The sequence below is a fragment of the Nymphalis io genome, chromosome 21 (genome assembly GCF_905147045.1).
Source record: "Nymphalis io chromosome 21, ilAglIoxx1.1, whole genome shotgun sequence".
NCBI lineage: Eukaryota > Metazoa > Arthropoda > Insecta > Lepidoptera > Nymphalidae > Nymphalis > Nymphalis io.
This window is the reverse complement of record NC_065908.1, coordinates 10,041,722-10,060,952: the sequence shown is the minus strand read 5'-3', so window position 1 is coordinate 10,060,952 and position 19,231 is coordinate 10,041,722. Positions and strand designations below refer to the sequence as shown.

Sequence of the window (19,231 nt, the reverse complement as noted above, 5' to 3'; positions counted from 1 at the left end):
TTTTGTCCTTTGTGGACGGGGATGGAAGTTTATGTAAATTAGTAGTTAATTTGAAAAGACTTAATACGACAAAATAGTTCATTCGTTAATGCGATATCGACTTAATAATATATTATTTAAATTAAAATAAATAAACAAAATATAACCAAACACTAACATGAGCTAATATCAACTCTTCTCATAGCAATTCACATTTTGCATTGAAACGTCTTTGTTTTTATATATGTCAAATAACAGATTTGTTAGTTGCTCTGTGTTATTTCACCGTTTTCAATTTGAATGTTCCCGCTTCACCTCCGTGGGACTTAGCGTGATGTAAAAAACTCTTCCCTGAGCTTTGGGTTAACGTCATTAATGTTTTTTTCAAATCCAATCGGTAGTTCAAACAAAAAAAAAGCTCTCAGCAAACAAAATATCTTTATTCAAGTAGGCCTTTGCGAGTACTTTTAATTTTCATTTAATAATATTGATCTATTATTTTTGGAAAACGGTTTTTTTTTTATTTCCACATATTAAAACGAATAAAATTTACGTTACAAGATCGTGTCGCAACCAGCTCTGCAATTGTGTACAAAATATGAGCTTAATTGTTTGGTTGGAACTGGCTTAAAATTAATTTGCAACATTTTTGCAACATTCTTACAGGTGAAGTTAAATAAAATCTTGTAAAATAAACTATTTTTCTCAATACTAAGTTCGAACGAACAACACTACAAGCAAAGCAAGTCGTATCGCGTTTTAACCTTATGTTTCGTACATTTTATATAAAAAAAACATTCCTTGATAAATAAGGAAAATTCGAAAGCTTCCTAACTCGCTTCGATTCCTATTCGAGTCTGTCGATCCCTTCAACTACTATCATTAATATATTTTTAACTTTTCTTTCATAACATAAAGTTATAAGTTGTCGCTGAGTGTGCTCTAAATTTATCCTACGTTCTACAACAAGTGAGTTTGTTGAATAAACATAATTATAAAAACCATAAACAAACCTTATTTACGTATTCCGTATTCCGTGCGCTATATTATGCACTACAAATAGATTAATGTATCATTTTTTATAGCACAACACTGCCGTAACAGCCTGTGAATGTCCCACTGCTGGGCTAAAGGCCTCCTCTCCTCTTTTTGAGGAGAAGGTTTGGAGCTTATTCCACCACGCTGCTCCAATGCGGGTTGGTAGAATTCACATGTGGCAGAATTTCAGTGAAATTAGACACATGCAGGTTTCCTCACGATGTTTTCCTTCACCGTAAAGCACGAGATGAATTATAATCACAAATTAAGCACATGAAAATTCAGTGGTGCTTGCCCGGGTTTGAACCCACGATCATCGGTTAAGATTCACGCGTTCTTACCACAGGGCCATCTCGGCTTAACACAACACTATTTTCCCTAAACTACGTACTCATGTATACCAATTTTTTGGTGCCAAATTCGCCGAAATGAAAGCTCCTGTGATTTAAATAGGCTATAGAAAAATGTATCAATCGCAATCATTAATATTAATTTTTAACTACTATTATTAACACTAACTTTAAAGTCTAAGTCTTCTCTTGAAAAGAGGAACTGTGTTTTATTTATTGTAAAACTATTTTAAAAAGTAATTTAACAAAATTATGAAAAAAGGCCCTGAACCTGTTTACCTTAATAACTTATGTTAAGTAGCTAGTTTGTTAATGTTGCAACAATTTGTTTATACACCATAAAAATCGACACATACTAAGTTGATGAAACTATTTATCGCTTAACTTAACTACCGGTAACCCAAAAGTCAATAAAATGTTTGAAACACCAGCCAACTCTAACTCACAAAGCTCGGAGTTGAGTTTTAAACTTCCATAGTTTTCTCTGTAATCTCGTTAAGGAAATATTACTGCGGGTGGCGAAATGTGGCCATAATAGCGTTCATTTACTTTTTACGCTGAAACTTTGCTCGTTTGAACTTGATTTTTTTATTTAACAACTTTGTACAGTCTTTACAACAGTGTATCAATATTTTGTTTAAACAGAAATAATTCTAATTAAAATAAAATCATGCTATTAGAATATTTTGTGGTGTGGTGTGGGGCTCTGTACAGGCGCGTCGTGGTAGGTACCGGCCACTGATCACGTCATATTCTACACCCGAACAGCAATACTTAGTATTGCTGTGTTCCGGTTGGAAGGGTGAGTGTATCAAAGTTGGTGGCGCGTTGGCGATGTAAGGAATCTGTACATATAAATAAAATTGAAGTGTCTGTCTGTGACTTCAAAATAACTGCCCCTTTTAAAGTTAAGGTGGCTATTTGCGACTTACCAAAACAGTCTCTTTTTTATTTTTGTCTGTCTGTTTGTCAAGGCTAATCTCAGAAACGGCTAAAAATTACAATTTGAAATAACTAAATTATTAAAAAAGTATTTCGAGGTTTCGTTTAATCTTTATTTCATCAAAATTTACTGGTGGTAGAGCTTTGTGCAAGCTCGTCTGGGTAGGTACCACCCACTAATCATATATTCTACCGCAAAACAGCAGTGCTTGGTATTCTTGTGTTCCGGTTTGAGATGTGCAGTGTTCCCAAGGTTGGTGGCGCATTGGTGATGTAAGCGATGGTTAACATTTCTTACAATGCCAATGTCTATGGATGTTGGCCACTTACCATCAGGTGACCCATATGCTCGTCCGCCTACCTATCCTATAAAAAAAAAAAACTTACAACTGACTTTTCCTGACTGATACATTAATGCAGAGCCTACAGGGGTTAGGAACTTGAAATTGGCAGTTGTTTCATTTTATGATGCAAACACCCACTAAGAATCCTTTTCTGGAAATTCCACCCCTAAAGGGTTAAAATAAGGGATGAACGATTGTATAGAAACCTATCATTTTTGAAGTAAGAAGGCATGCAATTTCATATACAAACTTCTGGTTATAAATAAATAAATATGTATTTCAGTGTTTTTGAAAATTTACCCCCTAAGAAGGTAAAATAGGGGTTGAAAGATTGTATGCGGATTCCATCATTTTTGATGTTAGAAGAATGATATTTAATATTAAAAATAAATTAAAACTGATTAAAAATAAATGCATCATATTTCGTCGTTCATAGAAATTCAACTCCAAACGGGAGAAATGGACTTGAAACATTAATATAAAAATAAAAAAATAAAAAATCCGATCTGGTCGAAATTTACTATTTGTGTTTCTTGATTGAATTTATATTCATTTATTTCAAAGTTTTGTAGAAATTCCACCCAAACGGGTGTCAAATTTTTTAGTTTTATTTTAGTCGTAAGAACGGTCGTATGTACATATTCGCTTAAAAAACTTCATTCACATACCTCTGGGTCTAAATAATGTATGCGAAATACACAATGTCTTAATATCAATATTTTCTAGGGAGAAGTAATACTTTTTTAATTTAAATTCTATATGTTAGTGAAGTTTTTATAAAGAAAATGTATTCCATTATTACCATGTGCACCACTTAATTGATAGTCTTCGCCCCTCAACACAACCCTCAATTTCTGCAGATTTATTTTAGGATGTGCCCGAGGAGAGGTAGTTTTCATTCCAAGAATACCATCCATGAGAATATATCATTCGAATTTGAAAGTATATAGTTCCCTCTTAAAGTGTGCTTCCCCATGACAATCAAAACTCCCATTGCCTTGCCCTTCGTTGAACATGGCCAGCACTGATTTTAGTGAGTAGTGTTATCACATGCATAGTTTTTATGTTGCATAGTGAGCTCTGTTTACTAAGAGGTGCTTTGATTATTAATTATAAATAAAGTTTTTCGTGAGTTTGAATAGTTTTGTTTAACGTATGATCATAAAACGAATAATCATCAATCTAAAAAAAACCCTTTAACTTACTTTTTCTAACCAGAATGACATTTCATGCCCCTTATTTTAAAACCACAGACTTTCAAACTATCATTTATCCTTTCCTTATAGTTAAGCGCGAGCGAATCCGAGGGCAACAGCTAGTTTTAATATTCCTAACGGTGTCAACGTCTATTGGCGGTGGTGACCTCTCGATATTTGATTGGTATTTTCGCTATTGTGACTAAATGAACTAGATATAGGCTTAATAAGCTTGAACAGCTTAGTTCCAAACGCAAAACTCAATTGATTAAATCGCGCGTCATTTCACCTCGTGTTGAACACACGCGTATTACTAATAAATATATTTTATGTTGCAATAACGTTCACAAATGAAAATAATAATTATTTGTTAACCGCAACGATATTACAAATTTAATATTTCGTACGTATATTTGAAATTTAATTTTGAAATAGTTTTTATTTATTCGTTATATTTCGTTGCATTGAATTCATATTAAATATACGTTGGTGTTTTATTGCGAATAACATTGGCAATGGTCACTTATGTATCTTTTTATATACATAACCTTAAACAAGAGGTCGTGCTTGTTCAGAAAGATGGAAAATATTCAAACGGTTGGATGACGATCACGTACAAATAGTTTAAGATATTCAATACTAGTTTAAAAAACTGACTTTGCCCGCCTTTGATGTGAGATGTCCTATGTCCTTTTCTGTCTTGTTAATATATATTTTATGGCACAATAATTATGTTATTATTAGGATCAAGGCGATTGCGATTTCAAATACGCTATACGCTACCGGATTCGATTCTGAGGCATTCGAATCTCCAGCCTTGTAAGAGAACTAGCTAGACGTTTGGGGTTACCCAGTGGTATATGTACTGCCAGTTTGGATAGTGTAATTGTTCTCTCACATTATAAATTAACAAAAACTTATTAAGTACTTACAAAAAAACATTGTTATAGCGCGATGTAAAATACATCTAACGCCATCTATTGATGAAAAGATAAATTAAAATGACATTTGGCTTAATTTATTTTCATCTTGAACTGTTACAAGTAATAATAGATCACTATAAATGAAGTACAATGTTAAAATAATTTTAAATGTAATAATTAAATGTGATTTATGATGCTTCGGATTTCTAAAATCTTATAAATACGTCAAGTGACGGCGACACTATTATATAATTAAAGAACTCTAAAGGTTGTGTGATCTAGAAGGGACGCACTAATGTAATGTAAGCAATTAAATGTAAATTTTGTTACGTTTAACCTTGTGGAAACAGTGTTGCTTTTGAATTATACGTATAATGTTTAATTATACTGTTTTGTAAATCCTTATATACAAGTATTCATTTATGTATTTTTTTTTTGATAACTTTAATAATACTAAGAGTTAAACTAACAATTTAACTATGTAGTTATATTTTATACAGAAGCTAACTATTAAAGCTTTTTACGCTTAAAAGCTGGCTAGAAAACATATTATAATTATGAATCCAGTAAATATATGTCTACCTCTATTTTGCCTATTTTAAAGTTATTGTATATTGGAAGAGATATACTGCCACAGTCTATAACTGTCTCCATTTAACGATTCAGGTGCTGTACGACGGCAAACTGTCATCGGCGATAGTGTTCATGTACAATCCGGTGGCAACTGACGGTCAACTATGTTTGCAGTCGGCTCCCAAAGGCAATGTGTCGTACTTTGTGCATACGCCACACGCGCTTATGCTGCAGGTAAGCTACTCGACACTCATGCTGTCCTAATGGCACATTACTGATTAATTCTGTAAATAGTTTATAAAGTCCCGTCCTTTGAGCTCGTGTTACTATTCCAAAATGCTAATGTATAAACAGTCAATACTATTCCGATCAAAACTACCTTTGATCAACAAAATAATGTTCTAATACAAACGGTCACTCATTTTTTTAGGTCATACTAACAGAAATGCTCTAATTAAACGGAAAGGAGCTTTGACTTTAACATATATATATATATATATATATATATATATATATATATATATATATATATATATATACTAATAATATAAAGAGGTAAAGTTTGTGAGGTTGTTGATAAGTAAACTTATCGTCTCAGGTGTTTAAAATAAAAGCCTTTTACCTTTTACTGCATATAATTTACATAATTATATGCAGTAAATTTAATTAACATAATATGACATAGGCATGGGAACCGTGACTGTGTCGTAATCTATTAAGTGATATTTCTATTAGACGGTTTTTTTTTCATATACAACACGTCAATCTATTTAAAAATAAATTGCTTTATTACCTAGAAAATTTTGTTTAGATAAAATTCGTTTTTAACAGTTTGTTTTTTCGTTGCATAGTTTAAGAGATAGTTTAAAATATCAAATACGCGAGACAATTTAATTAATGTTCGGCCAATCGATCACAAGTAAAAATGCTTACCGCCCAACGAAGTGGGCACGGGTCAGCTAGTAATGTTATATTTATAACATGTTATTATTATTATTTATTTTTACCATTAAAATTTATATTTATTTTAGGTTAATTATATTTATAATAAATTATGATTGATATTCATTTTATGTTCGTATTTATGCAACGAATTTATTACATTATAGAAATTATAAAATTTCATTATTTCTCATTGCCGATTTCCCAAAACAATTCGATCAGTATCATTCAAAACATACGAAGTAGTTTATTCAACGACCGAAACACCTAATCTAAAAGTTTTACAAAGAAAGTGTGTGTCAACACATGGAATGCTTGTTTGTACTTACTTTGTCACGTTAACGGTATCTACCCTCTTTTAAAATATTTACACGAGGTACGAACCGCTTTCATATGTGATTATTTCTTTTCCAAAGTATTTTAGATTTACTTACTCCAAAGTGTATTTACGAAATTGAGTTAACTAATGTGTCAATTTTTTTTCTTCATATTTTCAGGTAACAGGTTACGTTTCATCAATATTTTTATCGATGTAATATTTGTCTTTGCAGGAGGTTAAGGCAGTCGTTACACATTCGATCCACAGTGCACTCAACTCTATAGGAGGCGTACAAGTCTTGTTTCCGCTGTTCGCGCAGCTCGACTTACCGCACGATGCACCGGCCGCCGACCCGAAACGTGATCCCATGCTGTGGTATGTTCTCCTGGTCGTTTGATACGGGTCTAATGATTTTCTATGTCTCTTCATTGACTAGAGTAGAATAAACAGGGGAATAGAGAAAGGGACACAACGATCATATTTATAAGTATCGTCAAAAATCATTTGGCATTATTGTTATGCTAATAATAATTTGTAAGGGCACTATATTTCAATGATATATTTATATATGATAACTATTTATTATGTTTGTTTTATATTGTTTAAAAATATCAAATAAGGTCACAACGTGATAATTGCTACATAAAACAATGAATTCTTATTGTAATTATTATAAAGCTAAAATAATGTATGACAAACTGATACTACTGTTGCAATAGGACTGAGTCTACAAAATTAGTTCTATGTACTCAACAAACTAGTGCTAAAATTTCCAAACTAAATAATATTACTGACTTTAGATAGTCCTAGACCATTCATTAATATTCCAAGTATCAAGAGACGCGTAACCGGGGTAAATGCGTTTTCTATGTCGTTACCTAATCGCTCTCTGAGTTAGCCGACCGTCTAGAGCCGACCGGGTAATAACTAACTCCTCAGAACTACTAATTGCCTGGTGTCGACCTCGGTTAGCCGAGTGGATTTATAGGAGGAGTTTAAAGGAGGATTTAATGGATCTAACTAAAATGTCTACTCCATTTCATATGTTTGTTTTATTGTTATAATTAACTTGAAATTATTTTAAAATTCAAGAAATCATCGCCATAGTTTTTAATGTATTTCTTACCAGATAATACAAAAAAAAAAGTTAAATATCTATTATGTAACTATAAAGGCGTGTATCGCAATAATGTCACGCACAACACTAAGCTTAATCTGCTTGACACAAATTGGTATTAAACGTTGTCCGAAATCAAATTTATGCATACCAAAGCCTCATGACACCCTAGTACAGATTATAACATGAACGAGGGTTAAACTAAACGATTAGAGAGGTTTAACGATACTCCGTGATGATAGAAGCGTTCGGTCGCTTAATATTTATGGAGGATTGCGTGTCAAATACTTGGTAAATTCTTGAATATATAATATATCGTGTCCTATTTTACCTATAAAAATATTATTTCTTATTTTGCTTTGTCTGGGTAGACAAAGCAAAATAAGAAATAATATTGTCTTTTGTTAATGCTTTCTTTTGTTTTGTAAAAAATGTACTAAAATATTTTTTTATTGTTTATATACTTTTTAACAATATATTGTAAAATTATCCAGTACGTAATTTGCATGAAATAAGTCTTTTCCCTTAAAAATAACTTACGGTAGCAAATATTAAAAATTAAATAAAGTGCTACATAGCATCCTCATGATGACTTCACTAAAGTTTGACGGCAACTATTGAATAATAATAATAATTATTAACCGACTCGACTCACTCGATGGTGTGGTCATTGGTATGGAATGCAATTGCAAACGATTTGACGGTAAATTGGGTAACTAATCCATATCGATTTTCCCAATACCACTAAGGAAGTAGACTGACTGGGGAATAGGCGACTTACCGACAAAGGCAAAGCCTTTATCCTGTTAAATATTATCGCAGTTAATGTGTTACTTCTCAATTACTTATAGTTATCTAAGTATTCAAATATTTTACATATTGTTTAAAAATGACTACGAGATATATTTCATTAATAAAAAACACAAAGTTTCATTTTAACTAAAGCTTAAAATAAAAAAATTAAAGTCGAAGAATGCTAATAAATAAAGATTTTTCTATTTTCTTAATATTTTGTGTATGTAAAAATACTAACTACGGTTATTAATGTTCCCAGTTCGAAACTCCTCGGCTTCGTGTGTTCGCTGGTGGAGTCGTGCAGCACGGTGCAGCAGCACATGCTGCAGTGCCGCGGCTTCCTCGTAATATCGCACATGCTGCAGCGCTGCGGACGCGACCACCTCACCCCGGACACGCTCGCTTCCTTTCTGCATTTGACGAAACATCTTGTAACTTGCTGTTCTCCTAATTCCGATTTGCTTTTGAAACAGGTAACTGAGGCATTGTTTTTGCTTGTATTTTGGCTTATTGGAATTATACATTTATGTAAAGATGTTGTTTTAAGTAAGATTTCATAAGATAATAAATATATACGACAGTAATGTGTAATATATACTTATAAATAAATTATATAGTTCATATTTTTATTACTTCATTGCGAGAAGGAAAAAATAAGACACGATTGCAGTGGACCACGTAATAGGAGTTATTCTCAAACTTAGAACGTTTCCACGAAAATTCCAAGCGTAAATTTACATTAGCGGTCAGAAAATATGTATTTGCGAAGAAACCTCGGCCTCGCAATCTCTCCGTAACGGATGGGGAAGCTAGGTATATTGGACCATAAATTTAACGGTAAAAGTTAATTGCTTTAAAAAAAATCCGGATGTTTTATCCTAAGTCAATTTTAATTTGAATCATTTTAACTTAACTCTTATAACGTTAGGACTGATTCTCTTTTAGATTGTCGTGACACACTTAAATAAAATAATTCATCACGACTTAAATACTTTCTACCATTTTGATTACATACTCGCTATACTATGATGATAATAATGTCCCTTTGATATGTCGTGTTTTCGCAAAAAAAGATGCGCACCATATTCTCGGGACGGTAATCTGACACGGCCTTTCAGAGTTTAGACGTTGTGTCACTGGCTTTACGCGCTTACTGGTACACGGGAATGTATACGCTTCCAATTTCGAAACCTTTGGTTGCTATTGAGAATTTGTTAGCAAAAGTCCCAAGACATTTTTAATCACTCGATACGAGTACAAAAGATCGATTGTTAATTTTGTTTAGTTTAAAAATTATGTGCAATTAAACAGCGCATTTGTCTCTTTTCTTAAATTGTCTTAATTAAATTAAAAAGTAATTTAGACAAAAACTTTCAAATTCACTTTACCTCTTGAAAATATAATTTCGTTACTTAAAATACGTTTATTCGAATCTTTAAAGAGAAACTTAATTAATATTTATAATCTCTCACAGCTAGAATTATAATTACAATTAAACTTTTCCAACTTGATCAAATTAATTAAATATGCAAATAAAGAACAAATATATAGTATGTTAACAAGTAATATTTAACCTCCATTACGAATGACTTTAAATGGAGTGTTATTATTATTATAATAATATTAATTAATATAAATTATATATGATGTTTATTTTTTTATAATAAATATTTTAAGGTAAATGATGACGATATGATTGACTGATTGCTAAATATAAGAAAAGAATTGTTTTCATACCGGTGTGCCCAGTGCTAGTTTTTAATTTTTCGATAGCATTGACGTTAAATGCAATTTGTATGAGATAACAGCGCTATCTTGTGACAATAATCGGAATTAAAGTAAAAATAAATAAAGTAGAATAACTAGCATTAGGTACACTGATGGTAGAATTATCTACGAATGTCTAATTGTTCTTATTAAATATCTTTCGATCGGTCTGATGCTGATATAATGATTCTTTAACTATAAGAACTGTACATAGACGCTGAGTTGGTAACTGGTTACCTGTCGATGGTTGTTAGCGCACGCTCCTCTTGCTTTTCACCTCCATTTCGACACCCTTATTTTTATTATTATCGTTAATATTTTTATCTTCCAAATTTTGCACAACACCAATATTATATAATACATTGATATTTAACGTTAAGGTTTATTTATACTTTTTTCTCTATAATCCATTTTTTTGTATTATGTACACATAAATAAACATTTTGTTTCTACACAATTCATAATTATTTTCTATGTATTATTTTGCAAAATGGCTTTTATCGTTGTAAAAATAAACATGTGTAATAAAATTTTATATTTTTAGTAGTAAGTACCTGTATAATAAAATCACAAAACAATTAGTTAAGTGTAAATACAAGTAAAATAAAAAATTTTAATACATTAATAAAATAAACGGCAATTTTAATAATGTGCCTTAGCAAAAAAGGCTATATAGCTGATCAGCTCACGACACACGTTGTTGGTATATAACGTCCCTTGTATAAATACTCACAAGTATATATTTTCCATCTGTAATATATTATGTGTATCAAAGCATTTATAGAAATAACAACTTAGCCCAATAATACTCGACGTAATGAAAGCAAGAGAGCATACGCTATCAATCATCGGACAGTTAATAGGCTATGCTAATCAGTCGTTTTGCCAATCGTTCGTGACGTGGCAGCTGCTGGACCACATCCTGTTCAACCCCGCGCTGTGGATCCACACCCCGGCGGCGGTGCAGGCGCGCCTGTACTGCTACCTCGCCACGGACTTCCTCGCCGACGCGCACATATACGGCAGCGTGAGGCGCGTCAGCACGGTGCTGCAAACCGTTCACACCCTTAAGTATTACTACTGGGTCGTGAACCCGAGGACGAAGAGCGGGATCACACCTAAAGGTTTGGGTATGTTTAGTTCTAAGTAGTTCACTGAAACAGCTCCAAGCCTCAGGGAAATAGTCCGGAATATTGGAAATGTTACTTTAATGAAAATAAACAACATCTTATTACACCCCTACAAGCAATTTTATGTCGTCATTTTATCAATTTAAACATGAATTTTTTCCGGCTCGGAATCTGGATTATGTATGATTCTGAGACATCAGCAAGGAACTACTTAATTGTTATTTACGATTCAATTCCATTTTGTGGATATCAAGAACTTACCATCAATATCAGCGTATCAATCGATCAGAGTTATATGATTTATTTAAATAAGCTGAACATTGATTAAGCAAACCATTGATGAATCTGAGGATTTACTTTATAGAAACTAATCAGGAAACAATTTATTGACTCTATACATATTCCTTCAATACTTTTTATAGTTTATGACTTTTGCGACAGGAATATTTTTACAAATTCCAGATGGACCCCGACCAGCCCACAAAGACATATTGACAATACGAGCATACATCCTGCTGTTCCTCAAGCAGCTCATCATGATCGGCAATGGCGTGAAAGAGGACGAACTCCAGTCCATATTGAATTATCTCACAACTATGCACGAGGTATTTTTTTATGTTAAGTTTGTATTAATATTTATTACGCTTTCACTGTTTTTAATATTGTTTTTTTTTGGAATACAAATGTTTGTGTTTTTTATTAAAGTGCGTTTTCAACTATTTTTCGTTTATGTTCGTTTAAGAATTTTTTTACATACAATTTATATGATATTCGCTCTGTTCCAGGATGAGAATCTTCACGATGTACTACAAATGTTGATATCGTTGATGTCGGAGCACCCCAGCTCCATGGTGCCGGCTTTTGACGCGAAGGTAAATTAAAGTTTATTATCCTAGATTTACATATCATAAAACTAATTACAGTATTTGTACAATCAAACTAAAGAAATTAACTATTTGTTTCCTAATATAAAATAAATTTGAACATAATATTACCTTGATATGAGCTGTAAGATTGATCGCTTATTAAAACAAAATTGTAATATAATTAAGGAAAGTAGATATACAAAAATTGTATTTGGAGCTTTATTTGTCTCTATATATTTTAGTCAACAACTTTAATTATTATCTGACGAATGACGATTGATTACATTGCACCCGACGGTTTTTGTAACATTTTCAAGTTCAATACGTAAAACGTAATATATATCTTTGTTTATAATCTATAATAAAGAAATACAGGCATAATCTCACGGTTACAATTGATTACATCTCCAGGGTGGCGTGAGGACCATCTTCAAGCTGCTGTCATCAGAGAGTCAGCTGATCAGGCTGCAAGCGTTAAAGCTCCTCGGGTTTTTCCTGAGCAGGAGCACTCACAAGTACGCGAGTGTTTTTTTCGTTTTCATCGATCGCGATTACGTCTATTCTTGGATACCTTATTATTATGTAATTAAAATGCTGGTATGGCGTTATGAGAGCCCGTCTGGGTACGTACCGCCCACTCACCATATATTCTACCGCCAAACAGCAATTTTTAGTTTTGTTCTGTTCCGGTTGGACTGGAAAGTGAGCCAATGTAAATACATGAACAAGGGACACACTTTAGTTCTCAATGTTGGTGGCGCATTGGCGATGGAAGGAATAGTAATATTTCTTACAGTGCCAATGTTCTATGGGTGGTGGTGACCACTTACTTTAGATGGTCCATATGCCAACCCTTATTAAATACTTACGATACGAACTAAAATACTCATATAAAACAAACATGTAGTTTGTCGCCAAAATGTCCAGTCCAGTGGACTGTACCGAGTGGCCGTTTCAGACGCAAGTACGACGTGATGTCTCCGCACAACCTGTACACGCTGCTGGCCACGCGGCTGTGCGCGGGCGGGGAGGCGCTGGCGCTGCCCGTGTACAACGCGCTGTACGAGCTGCTCACCGAGCACGTGGGCCAGCAGATCCTCTACACCAGCCACCCCGAGCCGCAGCCGCACTTCCGCCTCGAGAACCCCAGTACGGCACTAGCTTTTTACAAACAAACATTAATCAAAATTGATAATCGTACTTGTTTATTTATGGGGCGTAATAAAGGGCAGAGCATTGACAAGGACTTTCTTGTTTCCATTAGTGATCCTGAAAGTCGTCGCAACACTGATCCGACAATCGAAGCAAACGGAACAGTTGCTGGAGGTGAAGAAGTTGTTCCTGTCGGACATGACGCTCCTGTGCAGCAACAACCGAGAGAACAGACGGACGGTGCTGCAGATGTCGGTGTGGCAGGAGTGGCTCATCGCGATGGCGTACATACACCCCAAGAACGCGGAGGAGCAGAAGATATCCGACATGGTGTACTCGCTGTTCCGCATGCTGCTGCATCATGCCATCAAGCACGAGTACGGCGGCTGGAGGGTGTGGGTGGACACGCTAGCTATCGTGCACTCGAAGGTAAACTTGCTAGTAATTTATTTTCCGAAATACACTAAGGCTATGGAAATAATCTAACTTTGTTGATGGTTTACGTGTTTTTCGTTAAAGTATAGTGAAAATCGAAGTAAAGAAAATTGTATATGAAATAAATCAATGTCTTATATTGTTTAATAGGTATCGTACGAAGAGTTTAAACTACAATTCGCGCAAATGTACGAACATTACGAGCAAAGGCGAGCCGACAATATAACGGACCCTGCGGAAAGACAACAGCGACCTATCTCAACGATATCCGGCTGGGACAGACACACGGATGCTTCTGCCAAGGCCAGGGTTCTACCGGACACAGAAGACAGTGATGAAAGTACTCCAGTTACTGTCATAAAACAAAACGTCCTCAATCACGGAGCGCAAACTGAATTAGGGAAGGGATTGTCACTCAGAGAAGTTGAATCGTGTCGGTGTAAAAAGCCAAGTGAAAGTACAGAAGACAGTCGGACTACAGTAGTGTATAGTGAAGTGTGTAAAGTGCATAGTCCAGTTAAAACTGTCAATACCGAAGTGCCCATCGATGGTTGTGATAGTGTTAGTAATGCCGAAGTCGAACACGCTATCGACGAAGAACAGATCGAAGACAAAATGCTCAATGCAAATAACGAATTAGTTCAATCTATTATTGAAAATAAGCTTCTAGAAAGTTCTGAGTCAGGCATCGGGACGATCGAACCTGATCCAGTTAAAACTGATAAGCCCTTGACTAGACAAGGCAGTCTTGACTACATTCCAGTTAGGGATATTGGAGATAACGTAATGAAAGACGATAATACTGACAAAAGTGAAGGGTTGCCTTCTAGCTTATCAGTGAGTGAAACCGCAAGTCCCGAAAGAGTTGCTGATGGTTTAAATAACATGAATGAAAGAGAATCCGAACTATCAGATCCGTCCGAATTGTACTTAACTCCAAGTGAAGCGACTAGTCCTAGAAAAATACAAGAAAAGACTGATTCGAGCATTCCGGATGATGTTTCAACTGATGACCCTAAACACATTGCGATAAATATTGTCAATGATGTTTTAACAGTTGCTTTGGAAACAGTGAGATTAAAAACTGATGATGATACCGATTCTGGCGCTATCTCTGGTGGCCTTCATTCAGAGGGAAATACACCGAATGGTCGCGAAGACTTAGAACAAGATATAGAAGATATTTTGGATCACAAACAAGTTGTAGAAACGATTGCTAACGACTTAGTCATGGACATAATCTCTGCAGTGGTTTCCAAAAGCGAAGATACCAATGCAGCAGAGATTAATATAGATAGTCCTCACACTGATTTACCAGACCTTTCGCACGAAGGAAACGTTTTACCTCTCGACGGAGAGTTTTTAGTCCCGACTACAGAAGAATCGAAAAGCGAATCCACATCGCCAACTGGCATTGATGTTGAAGAAAATGCCAAAAATGAAAGCCAAAGAATAGAAAATAATGAACCAGAAGAACCCAAAACGCCTGAAATACCTCCCATATCAACCATTAGCGAGAATATATCCTTAGCTAATAAGAAAGAGCAGGATAATGAAGATGAAAGGAATAGCGATGAAAGAGACAAGAGACGAGTTAGCTTGCCCGGTGACAGTGAAATGAAGCAGGATAGCAATAGAGGCGAAGGTGTCGCTACACAAGGGACGAACACGTCAACGTCACCGAAGCGGCCGCGCAGCGCGTCTACGAGTACACAAGTCGACTCTAATCACTTCGGTACTATGTTTTTTAAATTTTTTCGTTTTACCCTTTCATTGACTGACATTCAATTAATACTCTGGAATGATATTATCACGTCCATTCAAGATCAAAGTTGTTTATTTATCTATACTCCTCCTACTCTTGGAATTAGTTATACTTAAAATACATCGAAAGATAAATTATTAATTAAAGTAATTTTCAAACTCTCATAGAAACTAAGCGGCCTTCCAAGTGCAATCGACCGATGTTTTCCCCCGGACCGACAAGACCACCGTTTCGTATACCGGAATTCCGTTGGTCTTATATTCACCAACGCTTGTTATCCGACGTTTTATTCTCGTTGGAGACTGATATACAGGTATTGTGTATTAACATTCATAAAGTCTTCTAGTTAGAATCTATTAGCTTTATATGAAAAGTGCTAAAATAAGTATAATTTTCTTGGTTAAGCAGATATTTTGTGTTATAATATTAACTATTATTATGCCATGGCAGTTGATAGAAGACGTAGGTTTTTTTTATAAATGGCTATATAAGAACGAAACAAGTAGTACGTAGTAATAGTACAATAATTTACTAATCCCCTAATCTTTAATCACGCGGGTATTTATTTACTATTGTTTTTAAGGTGTGGCGAAGTCACTCCACTAAATCGGTAATAGATTTCGTGAACAGTAGCGAAAACGCGATCTTCGTGGTGAACACCGTGCACCTCATCAGCCAACTCGCCGATAACCTCATTATCGCTTGCGGCGGACTGCTACCCCTGTTGGCCTCTGCGACTTCGCCTAATGTACGTATTGATTGATTTTTTTTTCAATAATAGTATTTTTATGTTAGTAAAAAATACCAATACTATTTCACGCCCTAGAATGAACTAGATGTAATTGAGCCTACACAAGGAATGCCCGTCGAAGTGGCGGTCACGTTTCTACAGCGACTGGTGTCGATGGCCGACGTGCTGATATTCGCGAGCGCGCTGAACTTCGCCGAATTAGAAGCTGAAAAAAATATGTCCAGTGGGGGAATACTGAGGCAGTGCCTGAGACTGGTGAGTGCACTCGTTATTGGTAAGTTTTCAGACGTAGACTTCATAGACGTGTACACATTCAAGCCTTTCGTTGAAGTAGTACAGATTAACATTTAACGTTTTTTATGTATGTATGTTTAGATTTATTGTGTATCGAATTATATATTTTATTACATAAACGTTAGGTAACCTTTACAATACTTCGAAGGTTGTTTAAAAATAGAAATCTTTCCGACCTTATAAAAGTTTACATAGCATTCTATCTTTGTTAATTTAGTAACATTTCGGACTAAAAAAATAGAAAAATCGAATTAGTCCTTTTTAATATTTGTTTTTAATATTTTTGTGTAGTTAATTAAACGATTATTAGAATAGATGTTAATGTTATAACCAAATTATATAAATTAGGTCGATGTTCGTGTCTGTTGGAAAAATTTTATAGATTTTTTTCATATTGTTAAATTGTAATTTAGAAAAATAGGTTGATGTTATTTATAGTTTTAGAAGAAAATTTTTATTCAATAAATTCTTACTGATTGATTTAAACCACGCAAGAACAGAGGAATTTCAATAATTTGTTTAATAAACTTGGTGATATAGTTAACTATCAGGATCACATAAATCGGTGAGAGTTTGACGTAGCATAGCGTAGCCCGTAGACGTAGTTGTAGCGGTGGTTGTCGACAGGTGTGCACGTGTGCCGTGCGCAACTGTCTCGAGTGTAAGGAGCGCCAGCGTTGCGCCGCGGCCAGGAACAATCGCAACGAGTCACCTTCGCCTAAGGTATGCTCGACTACTGCGACCTTATGAGCGCCTAGTACCTCGATTTCATTACATCGATGTCATGGCTAAATTTGATATTAATTAATTAATTAAATCAATAATGCTTTTTTTAAGTTAGGTAAATAAGACATGCCCATTTTTATTATTTTGTAGACATAAAAAAAATGTTTAATTTTTTATTTTACTAAGCTATTATGTATTGTTCAATATAAATTAACATTTTAATTTAAACTGTCTCAATTGAACGAAAAATAAAATTACTATACAGTTTTCTAAGTAAAAAAAAAATCTGTATAAACCCGATCTTGTGTATTTTAATTTGAGTAAAAAATGAAGCCGTTGTGTGATATATTCCTAACGTATTATTTTGATTCAGAGCGTCGTCGCGAGTTTAGCTGATGCCTCGAGCCCGGTGAAGGACCCAGAAAGATTATTACAAGATATGGACGTAAACAGACTGCGCGCCGTCATCTACCGAGACGTTGTAAGTGTGATCTAACGGTTTATTGTAGCCATAGCCAAGCATACGATCTTTTACAAATACCGGTTAAGCCTATAAAATAAACCTACCGGTAATCGGCCGACCTCCGACTCGTAGGAGGAGACGAAGCAGGCGCAGTTCCTGTCGCTGGCGATCGTGTACTTCATCTCGGTGCTGATGGTGTCGAAGTACCGCGACATCCTGGAGCCGCCGGCGCACGCGCAGGCCGAGTGCGCGCGCCGCGTGCACCACTCGCACGAGCACCACGGTACGCCACGCCTGCCTTGTGTTCGTACTGCGACTATATTGTTCGACGTTGTTTATGTTTCGTTTTCGTGTCTGATGTTTAACATTTTAATTTTCGAATATTTAACACATCGATAAAATTACACGGTTTTTTTTAATTAAACTAATTATTGATTGGTTATTATAGATTTATTCGTTGGTAATTGGTTGTTATCAAAGGTGCAAAATTATTGTATTTTATTTTCGGATGCGCAGAAATTTCAGATCCATAATTCTCATATTTGTTTGGTTACCAAAATAAAGTTCATTTAATTTTTGTTATAATCATGAGTAGCCATTTAACCATTATGATTTCAATTTATTATTATTATTATAAAACGCGATTACTAGAATTTTTTGTAAATTTTCTCTTACCTGGACTCTGTGTTGTAAATATTTTATATGAGTTTATAAAATAGTCTGTTTAAACAACTAGTTAAATATTAATAGTTTTAACATAAAAAAATATATCATAATTCATCAAAACTGATTTTCATAGTAGATTCATTAATTTGCTTCTTCAGTACGCTTAGTCGCACCATTATTATTTATGAATTCTCAATTTCTTGGGTAATATTTTTTTATAAAAATTATATAAAACGTTACACTAAATTTTACTAACGGTCAAAAGTAGAAAGATAATTAAATAGAACTACCGTACAAAATACAAATATAGTATACAAATGTTTATTAATGTAAATGATTTTAGATTCAATTGTCATATTGCTGAGGGTTCTTTTGAATATTTAGTTTAGTTAATCTAGTTGTTACCTTTGAACCCTTCTTATATTTCGCTAAATGAAAAATGTAAAAAATTTTAAAGAATAATATTTTGATTTAGAATGTAAATATTTGTCAAGATAATAGAGTGCATTCTCTTTTGACCGTCTCGTTGTCGAACACGAAGGTTAAACAATTGACATTGTATATCTGACGTGGTGTTTTTCCCCTTTTTTCACGCCGCTTGAAATACGCGTCACGATTTGGGACACTGGTAAAACCTACGTTACTCTCACTACGCTACACTGCGATTACATCGTCGGAATCGTAACACACCGGAACAC

General features: G+C 34.4%; 1 protein-coding gene across 2 annotated transcripts in view; it reads left to right on the top strand.

Moving 5' to 3' along the window:
* LOC126776724 (neurobeachin) overlaps positions 1-19,231 on the top strand; it is a 474,955-nt gene that overhangs the window by 277,576 nt on the left and 178,148 nt on the right. The window contains exons 11-26 of one of the 2 annotated variants that reach the window (XM_050499418.1): positions 5,439-5,579; positions 6,839-6,981; positions 8,778-8,991; positions 11,193-11,415; positions 11,878-12,020; positions 12,201-12,287; positions 12,693-12,796; positions 13,240-13,430; positions 13,546-13,862; positions 14,019-15,603; positions 15,801-15,946; positions 16,217-16,381; positions 16,460-16,639; positions 17,306-17,401; positions 17,778-17,885; positions 18,000-18,150. In XM_050499418.1, coding sequence (XP_050355375.1) covers positions 5,439-5,579; positions 6,839-6,981; positions 8,778-8,991; positions 11,193-11,415; positions 11,878-12,020; positions 12,201-12,287; positions 12,693-12,796; positions 13,240-13,430; positions 13,546-13,862; positions 14,019-15,603; positions 15,801-15,946; positions 16,217-16,381; positions 16,460-16,639; positions 17,306-17,401; positions 17,778-17,885; positions 18,000-18,150 — 3,994 coding nt within the window. Of the gene's footprint in view, positions 1-5,438; positions 5,580-6,838; positions 6,982-8,777; positions 8,992-11,162; positions 11,416-11,877; positions 12,021-12,200; positions 12,288-12,692; positions 12,797-13,239; positions 13,431-13,545; positions 13,863-14,018; positions 15,604-15,800; positions 15,947-16,216; positions 16,382-16,459; positions 16,640-17,305; positions 17,402-17,777; positions 17,886-17,999; positions 18,151-19,231 lie in introns of both variants that reach the window. The other variant, XM_050499416.1, reaches the window with a different exon arrangement.